At 40.0% G+C, this 23,670-nt stretch overlaps 1 protein-coding gene across 14 annotated transcripts in view; it reads left to right on the top strand.

Annotated features, from left to right (window-relative positions):
* Positions 1–23,670, top strand: part of NDRG3 (NDRG family member 3) — a 72,684-nt gene that overhangs the window by 42,613 nt on the left and 6,401 nt on the right. For 13 of the 14 annotated variants that reach the window (XM_072631434.1, XM_072631441.1, XM_072631446.1 and 10 more), the window contains 9 exons: positions 4,261–4,366; positions 5,190–5,310; positions 11,485–11,547; positions 11,779–11,839; positions 12,992–13,078; positions 16,644–16,700; positions 18,074–18,177; positions 22,823–22,888; positions 23,234–23,285. In XM_072631434.1, coding sequence (XP_072487535.1) covers positions 4,261–4,366; positions 5,190–5,310; positions 11,485–11,547; positions 11,779–11,839; positions 12,992–13,078; positions 16,644–16,700; positions 18,074–18,177; positions 22,823–22,888; positions 23,234–23,285 — 717 coding nt within the window. Of the gene's footprint in view, positions 1–2,362; positions 2,681–4,260; positions 4,367–5,189; positions 5,311–11,484; positions 11,548–11,778; positions 11,840–12,991; positions 13,079–16,643; positions 16,701–18,073; positions 18,178–22,822; positions 22,889–23,233; positions 23,286–23,670 lie in introns of those variants that run through there. The other variant, XM_072631436.1, reaches the window with a different exon arrangement.

The raw sequence follows: 23,670 nt of genomic DNA, 5'->3' as shown, positions 1-23,670 counted from the left end.
TGCCCTCGAGCCTTTACAATGCTTTAAACCAGCACCTACCCTTTTGAGGAATGATACAAGAAAACAGCAATAATGTGAGAGAGTTTGTGTCTAATAGTCATCATTCCCAGAAGAATTTGACTACAGCAAAATAATGGAGTAATTTCTTGCTCACTGTTTAAGGACTCACTGAGAACAGCCAAGTACATACTAAATAAATTTATGATCTGCAGTTCAAATTGTTACGTATGCGATCTTCTTTCACATGTACTTAAACAGCTTTAAAACCTGTGAAAAATGCTTTCCAGATCACTAAGCAGTATGTCCTAAAGTGGAGACTAGAAGGCTGAACACTCCAGATTCTTCATGGGGGGGCCCAGCCAGGGCTAAGATGTCCATAGGGAATGTGGGTCAGACTGGAAGCCTCCTCCAGCTCAGATCCCAGCAGATTAGATGAATTCTGGTAAGCCCATGAAACCAGACCAGGTGGCCGCCCCCACCCCACCCCCACCCAAGGAGGCTTAGCAATACGGTTGTGCCTTTAACCCATCTCTAAAGCCACTGTATCATAAGGCAGCTGTCTCATCTGGAATTCCTGGGAAAAGCCCTATGACACTTGGGCATGGTACAGTGGAAGGAATGTTGAATTCGAGGTCAAGAGCCTGAATTCAGATTTTGCCAGTATCACTTATTCATGAATATGTACTGCTGTATGCTGTCAGGAAATTTTTTTTAAATGGTAAACTTTATTGAATACTCAATAAAGGGCATTGATTTTATTCATTAAACTAAAGAAACTAGAACTTAATTTTTTACATTAACAACTGAACTTTGCTATAAAAATGCAAATTTAAAATGAGACACAAAATACTGAATTTTTTGACTAATGACCATGTGACCTTGGGCAAGTCATCCTACTTCTTTTTTCTCAGTTCTTCATCCACAAAATCAGAGGATGACAGCATGGCATAGTGGATAGTGTTGTATTTGAAATCAGGAAAACTTAGGTTCAAATTTTATCACATATTATCTATGTAATTATGGGTGGGTCACCTAACCCTTTTGAACCTCAGTTTCCTTTTTTGTAAAATGAGGAGGTTGGACTAGATGGCATCTAGAAGCCTTTTAGCTCTAAATCTATGATTATATAATTAAATTTTATAATTGAAAACTCAGGAGGGAGATTTGAATTTGCTGATCTCATTCTACTTTTGGGGAAATTTCCTTTACAATACAAATTGTATTGTAGGAGACAAAATGACCTCACAAAAGTTGTTCTTTTTATTGTCCTTTGTTCTTTACTAGTTTCAGTGGAATTATTTTTGGATTAAACTGAGAAATTTTCCTTGCCCCTTTCATAATTAGGTTAAAGTTATGTGAGGAGGAGGAAGAAAGGGGGGGGGGAAGTATTTTAGGTGTATGTGAAGAGGGAAATGGTTGTAAGCATAGTGTATGTTGTATCAAAGATGATATGGGAAGTCTGTCAGGAGTGAGGGAACATTGAAGGACTTTGGGAGAACATTGGTTAAGATTATAAGAAATTTAGAAGGAATAAAACAATTTAAGAACTTAGATGGTGGATAAGACTCAAAGTCAAGACCAGGAAGATTGGGCTTGAGACTAGGTATGGAAAATCACTCTAGAATTTTAAAGAAGGAAATTAATATGTACTTCAACAGCAGATAAGGGAGATGATTTTCACATTGGTCAAATTGTCATACTACAGTAGAAATCCCTACATAACAATAAAAAAGACTTTCAAATTTCAGTCAGTGTTCAATAGAACACCATTTCAGGAGTGAAAAAATAAGTGAAGGTGGTCCACTGAATCTACTGATATGTAATCTTGAGGTCAGGGACTTGGTCACCAAATTTTACATTTCTTCTACCACCTAGCACAGTAGTCTGAGGAAAGCTATTTAATAAATGTTTATTGATTGATTTATTATTACTTATAGCAAGTTAGCTCAAGTTAAAAATTGATTGGTCAGGTGCTTCAAAGTGACTAAGACCTAGTTGGTAGCAGAAAGAGAATATAAGTTCCAGAGACAGATAAAATGGTGACTCTTTCTGCTATGATAGCAAAGTCGGATAGAAGGGAACCACTTAGGGGAAAAGCTAAGGCATTGGGTTCTTGTGTTTCGATGATGGCAAGACAACCTAATAAAGATATTTTGACTGTCTCCCATTCATTGGCCCTAGGAAGGTAGCCAAGAATAAGGGAAGTATGTCTTGAGTTTTGGGGTTTGTTTTTTCTTTTTAAGTCTTAAAAGTGAATGTAATCATGCTCAAGAAGTGCCTTAACAATGGAGAGACTAGTTAATCAGATGGTAGACAGAAAGGTCTTCATCACTGCCCTCATGGTAATTGTGCATAGGGTCACATTGTGCAGTCATGTTGTGTTCTAGAATGCCCAGGAGATGTGGTGACTGGAGAGACCACCTTCTCCAGAACAGAGAGCAGTTGGTCATTTTAAAAAAAAAGTAGTACTATTGCTCCTACAGTGACCTGACCACTAATTCTGATCCACCATCAAGATCCCTGAAATAGCACTGCACTCCAGATGAATCCTCAGCCGAGCTTTTCGCAATCAGAACAACATTTTGAAAGTGTAGATCTCAAGCCAAATGTTAAGTCGGCTCCCCCTAGTGAAGGAAAAAGTCGTAGAGATTCCGAAGGCAATAGTCAATTAGATGGCTCGGTAAGTGCCTGATTTAATTTAAGCGTGATTCAAATCAGCAAATATTCAAAGACTCTTCTGGGCTCAGGGCAAGCCTCAGAAGTACTGAACTAAAGAATAAAACCCTGGTATTTTCGCTCTTTGATGCATGGTACTGGCTTTTTCTTGTTTCTAGGCTTTTAAAGGACCATGAGTTACTCTTAAAAAATGTCTAAGAAGCTGTATTGAAATTATGATTTATCCAAACCATTGGAGGATGACAAAGTTGATCATTTTCTCAATCCCTCCTGGTTTAGTTTAATTTCAAAATTCTTGGTTACTTCCGACCTTTCTGTTCTTGGAGTTTCTATATTCTCCCTCTTTAACATCTTTCTACTGAAGTTACTTTTCCATATCTAGATATCCTTTTTATCTTTAATCATCCTCTTCCTATCCCCGAAAACCTCTTTGTTGTTCTTCAGCTGTCTTTGTGCTCTTAAGAGTCCTTCTATTTTCCTCTCTCCCCAACCAGTGTTAATAGGCGAGTACAACAATTGAGAGAGAAATGTTGAGTTATTTAATGTGAGAGAGGTTTGTGCCTCATAGGATATACAATCTTTTGGTAACACTCAATTGAACTAAAGTTTGGGAAACAGCTCCTGTGTCCCATATATGGAAAGAAATTAAGATGGTTCATTATTAGACAGGAAACTTAAGTAGCTTAGCTTTACTACTGGGCTGTAATTTTTTTTTAGTTGATAAATTTTGTTTGAACACATCAATCACTTCCTAGTCAATAGCGCTTCTCTCACATTGAACCTTCCCATAAAACCATATCCTCTAAAAGAGTGTAACAGGCAACAGCACTTTGTGCTTCAGATCTCTCATTTCTTAGATATCTCTGTCTCCTCATTCACAGGAATATTAAAACTGATGAAATTGGTGTGTCAGACTAATTATTAGATATAAAATTAGGTATGACACATTTTTCTTTTCTTTTCCAGAACTTGGGTTCCTGGAAGCAGATTACATTGAACTAGGCCCTTGTGAATCCCCTTAGTTTCAAAATTGCCCCCTCCTGGTACTGGTACCATCAGCCCCTGATTCCATCTTGTTGTCTCCTCCTCAGCCTCCCCTCTGGCTCTGCTCAGATTCTGTCATCTGTTCCACTTACTAACTTTCTCCTATTTGGTTCAGACCCCACTAGTTTGACTTCTGGGTTTGCCCAACAGCTTTCTTTCCTTCCTTCTTGTGCCTACTCTAGTTCATGATCCTACAGCTGACTGCTCTTAACCAACCTCATCATACCTTCTCTCCCCATTTGTCATCTAACTCCCTTAACCCCCTTTCCATAGCCAACTCCTTTTGCATATTTCATAAGTCCCACATAATCATGATTTTTTTTTGCTCTGTGTGATCATCTTCCCCTCCCCTCCTTTCTTTTTTATTAGAAGGGGTTGGAAAGGTGTGTTCTGACAGCATTTCACACATGTACATGTATAGTGCAAGGGAGAATTTCATCCCAGCTCTGGAAAAAGTGAAAATAAGCAAAAATTATAAGGCTTTGGCATCCTGGGTGTGGCCTTCAACCTATAGTGAAACACTACCTTCTCTTGTTTCAGGAGCACGACATAGAAACAGCTCATGGTGTGGTACATGTCACCATGCGAGGCTCACCAAAAGGGAACAGACCAGTTATTCTCACTTATCATGACATTGGCCTAAACCGTATGTATTTTGTTTTGATACTTGCCCCCTTGTCCTATGGTATTGTCGTCTTTTTTTTTTTTTTTTAAGTCAGACTATGTTCTGGGTTCAAGACCTAGAACTCCTTTCACCTTTCTAAGAAGTGAGCAAGTATATAAAATTACATTTGAACTTTGTGCTCTGGGTATAAGGAATACCATGCCTGCTGATGGAATTGATAACATTCAGTGAACTTGCTAAAAACAAGAGAATAGAGATCCATCCCTGCCTTGGGTCTTATTCTTGCCTCTTTTTATGGTTTAGAGCTGACAATTCAGAATATAAACTCTCTCTTCTATTATGGGTCACTTTAAGCATTTAAGCCATAAGAAACACTCTTGTATCAGTCAATCATCAGTGATTTAATAATCAATATACAACAAATTTGAAGGGGGTTGATTTGACCATTCTTGGTTTTGCCATATAGTCCACAAACATTGCCTTTTTCCCTTTTCTATTCTCTGTACTGTGCACCTATACTTATCTATCCATTCTTTTAGTTTATTTAGATATTTTAGATAAACTGCTCCAGTTTACCAGGCAATATAAAGAATTAGAAATGAATGGTCATTTTTTTAAAAAGTTATTGAAATGTCTAAAATGGAACCTTTTTTGATGTTTTGCTGTAGTGGGATAGCAATGTAAAAGAGAGAATTAAGTGACTTGGCAGAAAGAAGTTTTGAGATTTAAATAGCTAAGACTTAAAGAGGCATCATGTAGGAGGATTGAATGCAAAAACTGGTTTAAAATAAATTGGATGGAAATGAATGACTTGTTACCTCTGGGTCCTTTTGTTTTTTGGCAGATAAATCCTGTTTCAATGCATTCTTTAACTTTGAAGACATGCAAGAAATTACCCAGCACTTTGCTGTGTGCCATGTGGATGCCCCCGGCCAGCAGGAAGGTGCACCCCCTTTCCCAACAGGGTAAGACTACAAGTAAGGCATTTTGAGCAGCACACATTGGGGAAACATCTGATGTGAGACAGGGTGAGCAGCTCAGTAGTCAGGAGCATAGAAGCTCCAAGAGAAACAGGACAAGAACTGATGTCTCCTCTTTGGGATCTTCTCTGGTCCTTGATATGCTCTTTGGGGACACAGAAATAGGGTGATTTTCTAGTTTTCCTCTGGTCAGGTTCAAGACAGTCAGAAGAAGGAAGGAGGCATCACTGCTATGGTCATTGCCCTACCCCCTATGTGAGGAGGAATCCCTTTCCCCTTAAAGTCCCTACACAGCCACAGGAACCTGAATGACTAGGAACTTTCTATTTTAGAGGATATAAGAAAAACCAGAAACAAAACTACTGAGGAAAAATGCTTATTTTAAAGCAGAAATGTTTCTAGAAATGTCAAAGGGTAAACTAAAATGTAGGCTCTTGGAGGACATTCCATTTTTGCTTTTATATTCCCAAAATAACACTTTGCATACATTAGGTGCTTTGAAAATGCTTAATTAAATTAAAATGGTTATTTAAAGAAAATATAGGAAGATCTACCAGAAAAACTTGGAAGTAATCAGAAAACAAGCTTTTATTAAGCACCTACTATGTGCTTACGTAAACGGAAAGCTGTATAGAAGAATCTACATTGTTGGATGTTGCAGAAAACACAAACAAGACAGTGGAATAAAGTACAACTAATATGAAAACAAAATGGAACATGAGGCAAAGAATAAGAAATAGAATTTCAAAGATAATTGGCCACAATATAAGAATACACAGAGAAGGTTCCATACATTATCAGTCGTGGTTGCTCTGTTGGTTGATTTTGCTTAACTCTTTCTTTGTTATAAAGGAAAACTGGAGATGGGGGAAGTTGCAGTGGAAGTTTAGAGGTGAGATGGGAAGATAGTGGGATGTATCTGGAAATGACTGATAAAGAAAGACTTCAATAAAATTCCAGAGAGCTTTATACAGAAGAAAAATATACAGTTAAATCACTTAAGACACATTATTCTCAAATTTCACAACTAGAAGGATAAAAGATCCTTTAAACAAACAAACAAAAAATGGGAAATAGAGATAGCCCAGTATAATATAAAGAGCTGGCCCTGGAAGTCCAAAAGACTGGGTTCTACTTCAGTCTCTGAGTTATGCTGACTGCATGACCCTGGACAGACAAATCACTTGACTTGTTCAAACGTTTGACGTTCATTCAGAAGAGACAGAACATTTGAAAAGAGCAAGCCTCTGAAAAAATTGATCAACAAAAATACAAAGCTCTTCCAGTTAGAAGAGTAGTGCCCTCAGATCACTGAAATGTGTCATCAAGATTTGTTCCCAGGCCCATATTCAAATCCCCTCTGGGCTGGGGCAGGAATCCACAGAATTTGTATTCCCCTCTCACTGTCACAGCCATTATTGTCATTGTGCCCAGAGTCTGTTTTATGCCATGGTGCAGCATTGGAAGGAATTTAGTTGAGAATAATTTAGTGGAAAATCAACTCAACAAGAAAAGAATTTATGTAAATCTGATGGTAATATCAGCCAATGGTGAACATTTCATCTTGGGACGTTTCCAGCCAGATATCCCTTAGGTATTTCAAACCCAGCATATAAAACAACAGAACTAACCATATTTTTCCTTACAACCCATTCCTCTTCCAACTGCTCTCTGCTGAGGACACCACCATCCTTGGAGGCATCCTCATTCATTCCGTGTGTACAGTCAATCCAAATCTTATCATTTCTCTTTCACAGTCCCTCTCACATTGTCTTCTTCTGTGTCTTCATACCACAATTATGCTCATTTGAACTATCATCACGCCTGGTGTGTTATGAAATTCTTCCCTGCTCTTGATATAGTCTTAATGTAACAAATATCAATTAAAATGGCCTCTTCTGTATATACAATAGAATAATGGACTAAGAACTTCTAATTATTCTCGCTTTACCTTCTCTCAAATCCATCCTCTCCATAGCTGCCAAATTTATATTACTAAACACAGTCAGACCACGTCGCTCTCCCATTGAAGAAGCTTCATGATTCCCTGTTACCTCCAGGATCAAACACAATCTCCTCTGTTGGGCAGTTAAGGCCTTTCACAACATGCTCTAACCTGCTTTTCCATCACTGTTATACATTATTCTCTTTTTCATTCTTTGGTTTAGACTCCTTGCTCTTCCTCATACACAGTACTTCATCATTCCTATCTCCATGTCTTTGTATAGTCTGTTCCCCTGCCTGACATGCAGTCCCTACTCATCTCCACCTTCCTTTCCCTTCAAGCTCAGCTCCCAAGGCCTTTAATGAGGTCCCCAGCTGCTTGTGACTCCCTTCTCCCTAAATTACCTTGTATTTACTTTAAACTTATATGTGCATACATTCTCTCCTCTAATGGAAGGGAAGATCCTTGATACCTGGGATGGTTTCATTTTCATCTCTGGATCCCCAGCATCTAGTACAATACCTGACACATAAGGGTAACTAATGATACTAGTTGATAACAACCAGCATTTACGTACTACTTTGTTTGCAAAGGGCTTTATAAATATTACCCCATTTTATCATCAAAACCACTCTGAGTTGTAGGTACTATTATCCCCATTTTACATATGAAGAAACTGAGGCAAATGAAGGACTTGCCTAGGGTCACACAGCTATATTATTACAAGATGATATTTGTGAAAGCACTTAACAATGTGCCTGGCACATAGTTTAATATTGTTCACATGTTGGGACCAACTCTTCCATGACCTCATTTGGGGTTTTCTTGGCAAAGATACTGGAGTGGTTTGCCATTTTACTCTCCACCTCATTTTCCAGATGAGGAAACTGAGGCAAATAGTGTTACGTGACTTGTACAGGAAGTATCTGAGGCCAGATATTAATTCAAGTCTTCCTGACTCCAGGTCGGGTGTGCTCTATCTACTGTACCATCCAACTACTCTGGCACATAGTAGGTACTATATAAATGTATATTTCCTTCACCCTTCATCCTTCCCTTCTTCTCTCTGTGTTCTATTGTATGTACAGAAATGACCATTTTAATTTGCATTTGTTACATTAAGAGTATATCAAGAGTAGGGAAAAAAATCTCTTAAAAGAAAAAATGCTGATAACCACATTTTTATAGTGCTTTGAGATAACAAGTGCTATATAAATGCTAGGTGTTATGACTGAAGCTTGCAGGGTACTTAATCACATTTTGCCTCAAAATAGCCCCATAAGATAGGAAGGAAGGAAACAAACATTTATTAAGTCCCTAGTGTGTAACAGGCACTGAGTTTAAACTTGACAGATTGGATCCTTACAACAAACCTGGGAAAGGAAGGTGACATTATTATCCTCATTTTGCAATAAGTTTCTGAGGCATAATTTGAAGGGCTTAAATTCTGATCTTCCTGACTCTATCCCTGGGGCCATCAAGGTGCCTAAGTACCACAGGTATTCTTATCCCCAGTTTTTTAGATGGAGGAAATAGGCTGTAAGAAATTCAATGAGTTCCACAGTCTCACAACTGGATTTCAAAAGCAGTAATGAATGGTGCCATGACAGCTTGATGGTCTTTTGTAGAGTGGCCCAGGCATCAGTGCTTAGCCTTGTTCTCCATTTAGTATTTTTGTCTGTGATTTGGTTAAAATCATAGCTCACATGTTTACCAGATTGACAGGTGACACACAACCAACGGGGATGACTACAAGGTGGTCTGATGGAGTCAGGATCCAAAAATATCTCTATGAACAGCTAGAACATTGGACTTCATTTAATAAAATTGAATTTAATAAGGGCAAAGTTTTACACTTTGGGTCAAGAAATGCACTGCTGAAGCACAAATGTGGGGAAGTGGCATGGTTAGTCAACAGTCTGTCCAGAAAATATCTCAGGGTTTTAGGGGTCTGCAAACTCAGAAGAGTCAACAGTAGGATTGGGCAGTCCACAAAAGGAAAGGGATTGGAGGTTGCAAGAAGGGAAACCTGGCACCCAGAAGTAAGGTCCTCACTACTTCTCAGACCACATTTGCATTATTGTGCTCCATTCTCAGTGCCACATTCTGGCAATGACTTAGTTAAGCAGGAGACCCTCCAGCAGAGGGCAACACTACAGTGGTGAAGGATTCCTTCTAAGGATTGATTTAAGGAGCTCAGGTGTTTAATTTAGCCTAGAGAAGACTAAGGAGAGACCAATGCTCGAAAGACTGTCACATGAAAGAGGGATCAGACTTTATTTTGTTTGGCTGCAGAGGGCAGAACAGGTGGATGTTGTAAAGAATCAAGTTGAGATTCAGTGTCAAGAAAAACCTGACAATTAGAGCTTTCTAAACGTAGGCCATCTCTGGAGGTAATGGGTTGTCTTCCACCTCTTGGGAGGCCCTGAAACAAAGACTAGCTAGATGACCACTGACAGGATTGGGTTGCTTGTAGTAAGAGTCTTTTCTGGCATGATTTGAAATGAATAGACATTGGGCTCCTTTCCAACGCTGGAATCGTGCACTGTGTCAGAGACAGGATTTAAAGGCAGATTTTCCTGGCTCCAGGTTCAGCACTAAATCCACTATGCTCTATTTTCTCCCAAAACCAACAAAACTGATCAGGTCTGTCTGGTGCTAGGAAAAAAAAATAAACAGAACAGTGGTCCTAGAAGTGCATTAAAATGCATGTAAAAGATTGGTCTCTGTAGATTAAATATTGGGGGGAAATAATTTTTCAGTAAATACTGTCAGGAAAATAGAAAGCAATGTAGTAGGGACAAGAGCCATACCTTCTACCCTAGTATTTAAATGGATCAGTGAACTCATCCATCCAGTGATACAGATTGCAATCCATCTATGGTCCATGTTCTCCCTAAAGTTTGCCACAGGGCTCCATCCCTCACTTTCTTCTGACATCAAGAGGGTACCAGGGAAGTACTCCAGCCATTCACCAGTCAGCCTTTCCTCTTTCCATGCTACCAGCCCCTTTTGTCTTTCTGAAATACAGTATATATAACCATTAAGAAGTTAAGAAAGTTGATTAATTTAGTCATAGCAGGTTATGATGGCAAGAATTATTAATGCAAATGGAAGAAAAATTATTGAGGACAAGGAAGATGCATCTGATTGCATAAGTGTTTTATGACCCAAAAAAAGCAAGAAAAAAAAGTAATAACTAGGGACTGTTTTTCACCGCATATTTATCAGATAAAAGGAATTCACAGAAACCTAAATTGATAATACCCAGTTGAGACTGGATAAATGATCAAGTGATATAAATAGATACAAAAATGCTCAGTCTCACTAATCAAACAACTTTAAATCACCACCTCACACATATAAAATTAGCAAAACTAAAACCAACCAAACCCAGTGCTAGCAAGTTTGTAGGGAAGCCAATTGTGCTTATGCATTGCTGGTGACATTTTAAACTGATAGTCTTTTTGGAAAATAACCTGGCAGTTCATGGCTTACCTTTTGAAGAAATACTACTAGATTTCCCTAACATTTGTAATTAAAAAGAAAAAAAGTATTGTCTTATAAAGTTCCTAGAGATTATTTACGAAAGCAATAACAGAAGGTAGAAACAACCTTAAAATTTAGGAACTGACTGAACAAATTAAATTAGCAGAACTATTAAAAATGCCAACCATGAGTATCATTAAAAGATAAACTGGGTAAAGAAAGCAGAAGTAGAAAAATCTATACATTTTGGCTGTAACTTTTTTTAACATCTCGTGCACAAATATGTATCTTATATACACACACATGTACCTTCGTACTCACAAATGCTTAAAGAGATTGAAATGATATGGATGTAGTAAAGAAGTTTATTGTTTATAAATACAATTGGCATTTGTATGAAATACAACCCAAATTCAGTTGGCTTTTTTAACGTAAAAATTAAGGCCATTAACATTTCTTTAAAAATCTAGACAATCCAGAGGACTTCTTGAAAACTAATGTAGTGTAAAGTCACCAGCCCTAGACTCAGCCAGGTGGCTTGAGTTACGTCCTGGCTGTGATTTGTAGTCAGTGTGTGACATTTGACCAGTCACTTATCTTTTCCAGGACTTCAACTAGCTCACGTGTAAAGTGAGAATGACATTTATAGCATCCACCTGACAGGATGGTTATAAAACTCCATACTCATTGTGATTTGTTAATAATGATGATGATGATGGTTTCAGGTACCAGTACCCTACCATGGATGAGCTGGCTGAAATGCTGCCCGCTGTCTTAACTCATTTAAGGTAAGTTCAGATATTTTCGTTGGCTATCCTGTTCCTGCTTTAGGCATAGGATTCTGGGTTCAGGTGTTATTCTACTAGTAGTCTGAGTAGTACAAGTCTGTGGAGGATAGATGAGAATGTTTTAAGCCAGCAAAATCATAAAGATAAAGAGAGAAAAAAAAACAAAGACAGGCAATACTGAACTTCTCATATAAAATTAACCTTTTCAGTTGTGGCATATTTGTTTTGCAGCTTGAAAGGTATCATTGGAATTGGAGTTGGAGCTGGTGCTTATATCCTCAGCAGGTTTGCTGTGAGTAAACAAATGGGGATGGGCCCAAGAACCTGAAAGCCACATACTGGTTTTGTGAACTGCCCTTGTCCAAGATGTGCTGCTTCATTAAAGGGCAGAAGGAGAGTGAAGGGGGAAGCCAAAATGTACTTTAAGAACCAAGGATAGTTCCCCAACTTTGAGAAGGGCCAGCTAGAAAAATCCAAATATAGATTTGCAAAGGAACATGCTTTCCTCTTTGTACCATCCTTTAAAACCATGTGGAAACTGGGAGGATGGTGAGACAGAAGGAAGAATGGAAGGATCCTTCTATAACAGGGGCTCATAACTTTCTTGGTATCATGGACCCTTTTGGCCACCTTTGGATTCCTTCTCAGAATATTTTTAAATACACAGAATTACCAAGGAAATAAATTATATTGAAACAGCAGGTTCACAGACCTGAGGTTAAGAACCCCTAGCCTAGAAGGTTTTGAAATGGTTAAAATATATTAAAAATACTGATGATTTGTGTTCATATAAGATATGTTTCAAAGGCCCATTTGGGGAAAGGAGATTAAGCTTTCCAAGCCAAAGTATTTTAATCTTATCTTGCTTCCTCTCCAATTTTTAGAACATAAAAACATGTATGCAAATAATCTCAAGTGAAGAACTGTTCACATCCCTTGTTAGCTATTATCCTAAGGAATTTACATGCTCAAGAATCTCTCTAGCTCAAATAGGCCTGCTTTCAAGTTTCAGCATCTCCTTGTAGGGGATGATTTGGTCCAAGGTACAAAATACCTATAGGGAACCAAAGTGACAGTTTTATAACCCATACATCTTAAGTACCTACATATCAACAGTAAAAATTTAGAATGCATATAAGCCCTTAATTAGTATAGCAATTGATATTTATTTTAAAGAACTACTCTTTGGACTGCTCATTCAGATATTAACTCATGTGTGAATTTTTCTGAGTTCCTGCCTCACACTGCATGCTTTCTCAGGAAAACAGAAAGCCCACCTTCCTCTTTTGGAACAGGAAAATAATTAGCCAGACTCTCACAGTGTTAGGACAACCTCTGTGGGACCTGTTTGGAAGAATGGTATGCTATTTACAATTATTCTTTCTCCTCTATAAAGATATGAGTGCTGAATTGTCTGTCTCCCCCTTTTTTTTTTTTTTCCCAGCTCAATCATCCAGAGCTCGTGGAAGGCCTTATGCTCATCAATGTTGACCCCTGCGCTAAAGGTTGGATTGACTGGGCAGCCTCCAAGGTAAGTGTCCATTCTAAATATACTGACCTGTATCTCCCAGAATGTTCCCTAAAAATTTTCGCCTTTGCATCTTTTCCAGAGGACATATAGGCTATTGATGTTTTCTCTTTGAAAAGGAAAATGCTTCCATTTCCTTTCCAATGTTTGTTGGGGTTCAGGCAAAGGTAGCAAGTTGAGTTGAATCTACTCATAAAGCTGTAGAGTCTTACACATGTAAGCGATTTGAGCGCCAGTAATCATTATGTACTCATGGAACTCATCCATGACAAAATAAATTCACTATTTTAGGTTGAAAAAATTATTTTGAAATAAGTTTTCTTTGACTGCTAAGATTTCTGAGCATTACTGCCGAAAAGAATGGCAGCAGCTTAAATTAGTGGAGGTCTGGAGTTTGCCAGAATAGAATTTTAAAGGGCTAAATGTAAGCTCTGTCATTGATTTAAAGAGATCATCAGAGTGTGTAGTCGACCCAGAATCTGGGTTGGAAGGGACCCCAGAGGCCATGTAAACCCAATCCTGTTCCTTTTCACAGGAATCTCTTCTACAGCGTGCCCAACTGGTCACTCTTCCTCCACTTGAAGGCCTCTAGTTTGTTGTTGCTTAGTCATTTTTCAGTCATGCCTGACTCTTCATGACTCATTTGAAGAGGGGAGTGGATACATGGGAAAGAGTACTGAATTTGGAGTCAGGGTTTGTTGTTTGGTCGTATCCAACTCTTCTTGACCCCATTTGGGATTTTCTTGACAAAGATACTGGAGTGGTTTGCCATTTCCTTCTCCAGCTCATTTTATTGATGTGGAAACTGAGGCAAACGGTGAAATGACTTGCCCAGAGTCACACAGCTAGTTAGTGTCTGAGACCAGAGTTGAACTCAGGAAGAGGAGTCTTCTGACTCTAGGACTGGCACCCTATGGCTCCACCTAGCTGAGGAGACACCTACTAATGCCATTCCACTTTTGGAAATCACTGACTGTTGAGAAATGTTTTCTTCCATCAAGCTTCAATCCAATTCTCTACCACTTCCACACATATAATTCCTAATACTACCTGACAGAGCCAAGCAAAACAAGGCCCTCCATGTTACAGCACCTCAGATACTTGAAAACATTAATCATATCCCCTCCTAAGTTTATTTCTCTTCTCTAGGCTGAACATTCCCAGTTTTTCACTAATGTTTTTGTGGCATAATCTTGAGACCCCTTCACCATTCTGATCCTTGTCCTTGGGATGCTCTGCAGTTTGTCAATGTTCTTCCTAAAATGTAGCGTCCAGAACTGATCATACTTCACTTGTGTTCTGACCAGGGCAAACAGTGCAGCAGGACTATTATCTCTAGCAACCAGAAGACATAGATGTGGGCTAGACAGTAGTAGATTTAGACAGAAGAACCAGTTATATTGCTGGATCCAAAGAATAGTCAAAATAAGGTGGTCTCTAGGGAAATACCCCACAGCCAAGTGCAGATTCCCTGAGATACTCCACTAGAGGCCTGGATTTAAACTTGGGTCTTCCTGATACCAGGCTCAATTTTCTATCTACTGTGCTATCTTGCTGCCTCCACTACAAGAATGCTCTGCTAAAATAATAAGCAAAATGGAGCTGTAGCATTTTCCTGAACTCCTATGAAGTAACCTCATTAAAAAGAAATCAGGTAGGTGGGCCTGGCATGACCTATCTTCGATAAAACTGTAAAGTTCTCTGTGGTCACCACTTCGCTTTCTACATGTAGTAATTAACTCTAGAATTTTGTGAGGAATCAAAGGCAATTTCATTAGCCTGTAGTCTGCTGCCTCCTTTTCTCTTGCCTTAAGATCAGGATGGACAGAACGGAAACAGCTGATTATCTGATATCCAAAATAAATAAGATAGTACCTAATTGTCCTTAATTCAGGTAGCAAGATGAACTATATCCAGAGCCCTGAAAGAATTGGCAGGTGTGATTGCAGAGGTATTGCTTCTAAGAGATCTCTGACAGATTGTGGAGAATAGAAAAAAGGACAATAGGATTAGACAAAGCATCCTAGGAGCCTAGATGAGAGCTCGCTTTTTCCCTTACCGTACCCTTCCCTAGTTAGAGATGAGTACTTCTGTCATTAGTTACTGTTATCCTGTCCAACCCAAGCCATGGTCTTATCCTTTCTTTGACTTTCTTTTCCCCAACATGACTAAAAAATAAAAAATAAATCACCTTTTTTTATTGTCCTTAACATTTTTAACCACCATTAAGTTCATTGGAAGCTACAGAAACTTCTGGCAATGATCCAGCAGGCCTTTGCCGTCCATACAAGACTATTTATTTTAGGTTACCTGCTATTTTCTCTGTTGTATGTGTCTTAGTTCTCTTTGTATCCACTTCAATTTCTGCTCCCTCTTCAATCAGTTTTCTTTGTTTTCTCAGAATTTCATTCTGGGTGTTTTTCCATCGCTCCTAAATGGACTTTTGCTTTAGAACATTAACTTTATGGGGTCTTGTTTTCAATCGTTTTCAGTTCTGTCTGACTCTCTGTGACCCCATTTGGGGTTTTCTTGGCAGAAATACTGAAGTGGTTTGTCATTTCCTTTTCCAGCTCATTTTACAGATGAAGAACTGAGACAAATAGGGTGAAATAACCTGCCCAGGGTCACACAGCTAGTATATGTGTCTGAAACCAGATTTGAACTCAGGTCCTCCTGACTCCAGGCTCTGCACTATCCACTGAGCCACCTGGTTTCCCTATGGGGACTTATTTGTCTTTTCTCTGAGCAGGTAAAAGCTTCTCGCCCAAAAACTAAAGCAAGGATCAGCAAACTAATGCCCAGCCCAAGGGCCAAATCCTGCCCTTGTAGAGCTAAGAATGGTTTTTACTTTTTAAATACAATAAAATTTTATTTAAAAATGTAAAAATCATTTCAAACAGTTCCTCTGTTTGAAAGCAAGCGGCATAGAAGGCAGGCGGCAGGTAGGTTGCCATCCCCTGAAGAGTCTGTGTCATACTATGCCTGACTTTCCTTTTCTTCCACATCACAAGTTCTAACTCACAAGTCTGTGCTCAAGTTATTTTGAATTGTGAGAAAATTTCGGTGCCTTCAGTCTCATATATCCTTGTAGATAGTGGCCTCCCATTCTCACTGGCCTACAAAGAGCTTTCTTTACCTGCAGCGATTTATAACACAGAATGGTGAGGCTCCAAAATGGCTTCCCTTCAATTCACTCTGGTGATCTTTCATTCTCTTTGTGCTCTTTCACACTCTACTTGGTGTTTTATTCATGTTTATGACTTTTTCCTCTCTAAATAAATTGTCCCACCCCACTAGCATCTTATATGTCTCATATGTGACCCAAGGGCCACAGAAAGCCGACCCAAGGGCCACAGAAAGCCGACCCAAGGGCCACAGAAAGCCAACCCATCGGAAGATTCCTGGAGGTGCTCAGTGCTTCTATCCTGCTATAATGCATTTCCTCTTCATTTTTGATTCAGGGATGGAGTGGAAATTTAGATGATGTAAAAACAAAAGACTGATAAAGATTGTTTTAACAAAATAAAAACTTTACATGAGTATGTAACATTTAATTTCCTTCTTCTAGTTCTCAGGCTGGACAACTAACATTGTAGACATTATTTTGGCTCATCACTTTGGGCAGGTAAGCATAAGGGTTAACACTTCTAACTTGGAAGTTCTATAACCAATGGCAAAAACTTAGTTGTGCAATTTGGCTCTGAGTGTATTACCCCATGAGCAAAGCTGTCATGTGTGACTCCAGCAGACTCATAGGCATTGAGCCTGTCAGTCATTTTCCAGAGTATTAGTATGAGGTAATGGGAGGTGGAGGGACCTCCAGAGAATATAACTGGTCATGATACAGTAGCACTGTGCAACAGCTGAAGGAAATACTATCAGTATAAAGACCCATTTGGCTTGGAGACACCCAGTACTCTGTGACAGTTGGAAGAGCATCTTTCCAATGCCAGGTGTCCCTTAGAGAGACAGAAGGGAAGAGGATGGTGTCATTTGCAAAGTTCAAGTTCTTTGCCAGATTTCTTTTACAGAGTAAGATCTAAAAAGGTTTTATGGAAAAGTGGAATTTGAAAAAAAAGGTATGTGTACTTTGTGGGAAGAAGTGATAGAGTCACAGGAAAGCAATGGAAAACTTGAGAAAATGGGCAGGCAAATGAAGGGTTGGGTGCTCTGTGATACCTAAGGAAGCAAGAACCAGTGGGACAGGGAGGAGAGCAGAGATAATGATAGATTCAGCTGTGACCGCTGGAATGGAAACAGCTTCACTAATTGTGGACTAGGTAACTTCTCTAAGTTATCATGACCTGACTTAAATACCCAGCTCTCCCATGAAAGGCTTTCAGATGATCATAAGAAAGGGAGTGCCGTGTGCACATGGTAAGTGGTGATAGAGCAGAAACCTCCAGGGTATCAGAGGAGAGTTAAGAATGGTTAGGACAAGTCCATAACCTTCTGAAACTGACAGCGAGGTGACACGATCGCAGCGCTCTCTCGACCATTGGGTGGTGATGGTTTATGTGTTGCTTTAGATTTTGCGAGGCACTTTCCTCACAACGACCTTGTAAGAGGAGTGTTACAGATGAGGAAACTGTGTCTCTGAGTAGTGAAGTCATGATTCCCCTGTGCTCACATCAGTGATTTGAGGGGACCTCATCAGTCCACCAGTTTTTCTATGATATTTCACTGCCTTTCTGAATAACCCCAACATGACATTTCTTATTTTCTTCATAATTTTAGAATAGGCTCCTTTTCTGGGTCTGTATGAGAAAGGGCCTGAATTATGTCTCCCTTAAAAAGGCTAACTCCAAAGTCCAATTCAGTGGTTCGTACACACCAAGAAGTCTGTCAACAGAGTGCTCTGTTCATCCCTTACTCCTGAGAAACAAAGGGACATAGAAGTCTTAAGTTAGTTCACTGAGGATGAAAACTACCTGTGCTCATGTGAACTGAACCTTGTTCTAGCTTGGAGTTTACCTGTGCCATGTCTTCTCTCTTTAGGAAGAGTTACAAGCAAATCTAGACCTGATCCAAACGTACCGACTGCACATTGCTCAAGATATTAACCAAGAAAATCTCCAGCTATTCCTGAGTTCATATAATAGGTATGAAATGCATCTTATGATAGATTCAGCTTAAGAAGACAATGAACACGAGGAAAGGGGTGAAAAAAGGAATTCTTTCTGCTTCCATTGTATTTCACTGGTTTGCTCTTGTGTGGATTCACCTGCCACATCACAGCGGTTAGAGGCACGGCACCGCCACATGTGAAATGGTTTGACCCTCCCCTTGTCCCAGAGAAGAAGTCTGAATTTTTTCTTTTTCTGTAATGAGGTGTTTATAGTATCTTATTGTAAAATCTCAGGTTAAATATGTGGTCATAGATTCTGTGTCCTCTGCTGGCTTTTGTGTGTCATCAACAGCTTCTATAAAACTCCCCAAAAATTACCATTTAATTTCTTATGCCAACCCACACTATGTGGAAGCTGCGATGGGGAATGTCAAGATGTAGAAGCGATAACTGTAACATAGCCCCAGCCAAACTGGTTATAGTTTTAAGACTGTATCTTTATCCTATAGAGATCCAATGAATTTAAACATTAGGCCACATAAAAGGACGAAAGAACAAAGAGGGGAACATTATGGTTTGACCTCATTCTGTATCATTTTTCCCCTCCACTGCCTCACTGTAAAATCTTCTACTCGAGCACATAAGCATGAGTAGTGGGTTTTCATTTATTTACTTACTCCAAAACTTACATACCTGCTTAAATCACTAAGAAAGTTTGCTTTCTGAAGACACAGCAAGGGATTCAGAAAATTTCTGTGAAAAACTCAGCAGTGCATTTACTATCAAGCATTGTTAGTTTACTGGTTTCGCTGACATGAACCCTCCAGTAGCTGTTCTCAGTTCTCAATTCAGCAAGGCTTTGTTGAGCCTTGTTCTGTGTTTGACATGGATTTTAGAGAAGCTGGTCCCTGTTCTCAAGGAACTTACAGTCTAGTAAGCTAGCTATTTTCCTTACTTGCTGTAATGCCAATGCAATGCCCATAGCAGCCATTATGCTTCCAGGATAAATTCGCAAAATATATTAAACTCTCTTCTTCAAAGGCACTAAAATATTTATTTGAGACATCATTAGAATACCAGGAGGTAAGATTTAACAGAGTGCTTATCACTAATCCAGGGAGCCCCAACATCTTAAACCTTCTTTCTGTCAGGCCTCCCCACAAAAATAAGTTCCCCTAGACAAATTCCTCCCTCTGCCTACTCACAGCTTGGTTCTCACTCTCTGCTCATGCTCTTTCTCTTTCTCTCTCTCTCTCTCTCTCTCTTCCTCTCTCTCTTCCTCTCTCTTTGCCTCTCTCTCTGCTCATGTTCTCTTTCTCTCTCTCCTCTCTCTCCTCTCTCTCTCTCTCTCCTCTTGCTCTCTCTCTCTCTCTTTCTCTCTCTCTCTCTCTCTTTCTCTCTCTCTCTCCTCATGCTCTCTCTCTCTCTTTCTCTCTCTCCCTCTCCTCATGCTCTCTCTCTCTCTCTCTCTCTCTCTCTCTCCTCATGCTCTCTCTCTCTCTCTTTCTCTCTCTCCCTCTCCTCATGCTCTCTCTCTCTTCCTCTGTCTCTCTCTTCCTCTCTTTCTCTCTCTCTGTTTCCCTTCTCCTTAGGCAAGCTCCTCTCAGTCTGAGCTTCATGTGACACAGGCTCCAGGTGATCACAGGCTCCCTATGTTAGGCCTATTAATAGGTAGGGAAGATCTTCCAGTTCTATTAACATGACCCCTGGGTTCTCAGCTAGGAAGCTGAGTGATTGAGTCTCAGACCTCTCAGGCATGTTGTTGAGATGTGAAGGGACCTTTTTGTCCTGTGTTACAGAGCCCTTCAGCACGATCCCAGGTGCTCTGTAGCTGACATTTCCGTGGCATCACTCCTAGTAAACAGCTGCTGGAATCTCTTTGTGAATAGATTGCCCTTTCGCTCTTCCCTGACTCACATAAAAACACCAGTGTTGCCTTTCCACTAAGAATTTTATAAACAGAAAATCACTACCAGTATTAACTTGTCTCTAATAATGTGCACCAGGGACATTCCCTTAGTCCATCTCTATCTGGGAACCAGGGGAGTTAGAAACTGCTGAGGTATATGGGGGTCTTCTTGAGAGCAGTTAAAAACTGCTGGTCAGAGCAGGATAGAGGTCCAAACTTTCCCAAGCCATTTCCTAATGGATAGATAGGAATAGTTGTCTCCTATCTGTTAAGCTGTTCTCCCTTTGCTAAATCATCATTCTTGTCCCAGTCATCATGCATGCCTGTACCCCAGGGCACTATGGTGGTTCCTTTTCTCTCTTTATTTGATATCATAACCTAGAGAGATAAATGAAATGATATTGTAAAGCACTAGCATAGCACTTACTGCTAGCTATTAAATCAGTCAACAAGTACTAATTAGGTGCTTATTAGGTGCTAGGCACAATACTGAATGCTGGGGGTGTGCATCGGAGCAGAAAGATACGTTCTGCCTTCAAAGATCTTACATTATGATAGGAGGAGACAACACATTCTGCCAGTGAGTAAACATTTATTAAGTTCCTACTATGTGCTAGGCATCATGTTAAGTGCTAGGATACAAAGAAAGTCCAAAACAGTCCTTCTCAAGGAGTTCCATGTCTTACATAAGGAGACAACATGCAAACAGCTGTGCACAAACTATCAGACAGGATTAATGAGAGATAATTCACTGAGGGAAAGCAAGAGGATTAAGGATCTGGAAACGCTTCCTATAGAAGGTGGGTGGAATTTTAATTGGGATTTGAAAGATGTCAGGAGGGAGAGCATTCCAGTCATGGAGGACAGGTTTTGGAAATGCTGATCATGTAAAAAGTTGTGGGGATATGGGCATGGTGCCCAAGTCATGAGACTGAGGGGTGTGAATAGGCAGGTCTGGGGGACAGGGGAACCAGACTGTATAACTATATGAAAAAATGCTCCAAAATCCAAATTTTAAAATACAAATTGAAGTAACCCTGAGGTTCCACCTCACACCCATAAGGCTGGCACAGGCTTGACATGAGAGGAGAAATGATAAATTGGGGGAAGAGGCACATTAAGGCCTGACAGAACCACAACATGGTCAGCCTTTCTGGAGGGCCATGTAATAGCCACAGGGAAAGCAAACTTCCCCACCCTGAAGGGGATATAAAAACCACATAAAACAGCAGGGGCTGCCCATCACGTGGGTGATGACTAAACAAATTGTGGCACACAAAGGTAATAGAACATTGCAAGTCCATGAGATACGACTGGAGAGATAATTTCAGAGACTCCTGGGTAGTATGAACAGATGCAGATTTCTGCCGGCACAATACATTGTAACACGTTGTAAGGAAAAACAACTCTCAAAGACTTTAAGAAGTCTGATCTAAGCAGTGACCAACCATGACTGCAGACAATCTGTGACGGTGAAGTGACAGGAAGGAAGAAGAGACAAAAGGTGGAAAAAGAGACTTTTGGCCATGGCCACTGTGTGGGTCTGGTTTGTTTGGCTGTGCTTATTTTTTTCCTGTTGTTGTTTAGTCATAATGGTGCCCAAAGAAGAGGAAAAAATTGTGGTTATTTTTTAAATGTACCAAAGAAGAGAACGATGGAAGTAGCAGAGAGGACGGCTTTGAGGGTTACACGTCACGTTAGCGTGCTGAGAGAATGTTGTTTATATATATATTTATATAGGTATATGTATATATTTTTTAAAGCAAGCTGTGTGGAGTAGAGATTCACAGCTTCATATATGCCTTCCCTGTCTTCTACTTTGTATATGGAAATGTGTTTTTCTGTCTAGGTGTTTTTAGTGAATTTTTGGTGAAGTTTTTAAAAGCGCATAATAGATCATCAGTGACTTTGAAGGGAGCAGTTCTAGTTCTGTATAAAATGAAGGAACCAGTTTATTTTTCTGAATAAGAGGGCGCTAAGGGAGACTTGATTGACTACAAGTACTTGAAGAGTGTTTGTATGGAAGGATGAATTAAATTTGATCTGCTAGGCCCAAGAGGGCTGCTTAGAACTCTGGGTGGAATGAATGAAATAATTAGCTTAGAATTAGCCTAGCTCTGTGCTGAGCTCTGGGGCATATAAATTGCAAAAGCATGGACAGTCCCTCACCTTAAGGAACTTAGCATCTAATCAGGGAGACGGGACATGAAGGGGAGCTAGGTGGCAGAAAGAACAGAAAAATGGCTATGGGGAGGGAGTGGTGACTAGGCGAAGACATTTTGCTTTGGAAAGTTGTAGTTGTGGGGAGTAAAGCCTTAAGGAAATAGATTGACACACCTTTCTATGGAACTGTAGGAGTATTGATTTGATTATGGTTCCAAAATTGGTGTCTTTTTATATGAGTGAGTGTGTGTGTGTGTGTGTGTGTGTGTGTGTGTGTGTGTACACACACACACATAATATAGTGCCCATGAAGTACTCAATAATCTGGACAGTGAGTCCTCAGGTGAGGAGGGTAAACTTCCTAATTAGAGCTATTTTGAAATAGAACAGGGATTGTCTTTGGAGAGGTGGTGAGTGCACACCAGCTGGAGATAGTGGGTTCACATCAGCTGCAGATGCTCAAGTATAGGCTCCATAGCCACTTTGAGGTAATTTTGTAGAGGGGAATTCTGTTCTGGTACCAGTTAGATTCATTGATCTCAGATTCTGTGAGATTTCCACTGCAACAATTCTACCTAATACGTATTGCTTTCTTTGATTTACTTAGTCGCAGAGATCTGGAGATTGAGAGGCCCACACTGGGTAATAATGACAACAGAACAAAAACTCTGAAGTAAGTACCTCCCCCCCCCCCCTTCTCTTTGTCAGTGCTCACTTAGAGACAAATGTTCCTTCTCTCCCCCATTTCTTTCTTCCCTCCCTTCCCCTCTTTCCTTCTGCCCCCTCCTCTCCCTCTTTCTCACACTCCTTCCTCCTCTATTTTCTCTATCTCTTCCTCTTTTCTCTCTCCTCTCCTCTCTTTCTCTTTTCCCCACTTCTTTCCTCCCTCCCTCCCTCCTACTTTCTCTTTTCCTCCCTTACTTCCTCTACCCCTTCCTCAGAATAATTCAATAGTCAGACTATATTCAAGTGTATCCTCTTGTCTCTAAGTGTCACCCCTTATCTGATCTCTATTTAGATGTCCTACGTTACTGGTGGTAGGAGACAGCTCACCTGCAGTTGAAGCTGTGGTATGTGTGTGCATGGTATTTCATTCCCACCCCACCCCTCTAGATTTAGGGTTTGCTACTTGCTTGTTTTCAAAAAATAGCTAACCCAAGCCCTGTCACTCTCCACCCCACCCACCCTATTGTTTATAGTGCCTAGCCCTGGAAAAAGTGGTCAGCCTTTTGGGATACACAGTCAGCTGCAGTTGGCATTCTGTTTGGGTCAGCCAGCAGCCCACCCAGCCTGTCATCAAGCCACTTTATTTCCACCTCCATCTTTCTCTCTCATGTATGCGGTGGGGGGGGGGAGGGGGGGTGCGCGCACACATGCACATTTTTGCAAAACCACCACCAAAGCAAACTTAACAACACTGTTATTCATTAGAGGATCAAATGACCTCATTAGTCC

This window comes from Notamacropus eugenii, chromosome 1 (genome assembly GCF_028372415.1).
Source record: "Notamacropus eugenii isolate mMacEug1 chromosome 1, mMacEug1.pri_v2, whole genome shotgun sequence".
NCBI classification, from domain to species: Eukaryota; Metazoa; Chordata; class Mammalia; order Diprotodontia; family Macropodidae; genus Notamacropus; species Notamacropus eugenii.
The sequence above is the reverse complement of the archived record's forward strand: the minus strand, read 5'-3'. Positions and strand labels throughout refer to the sequence as shown.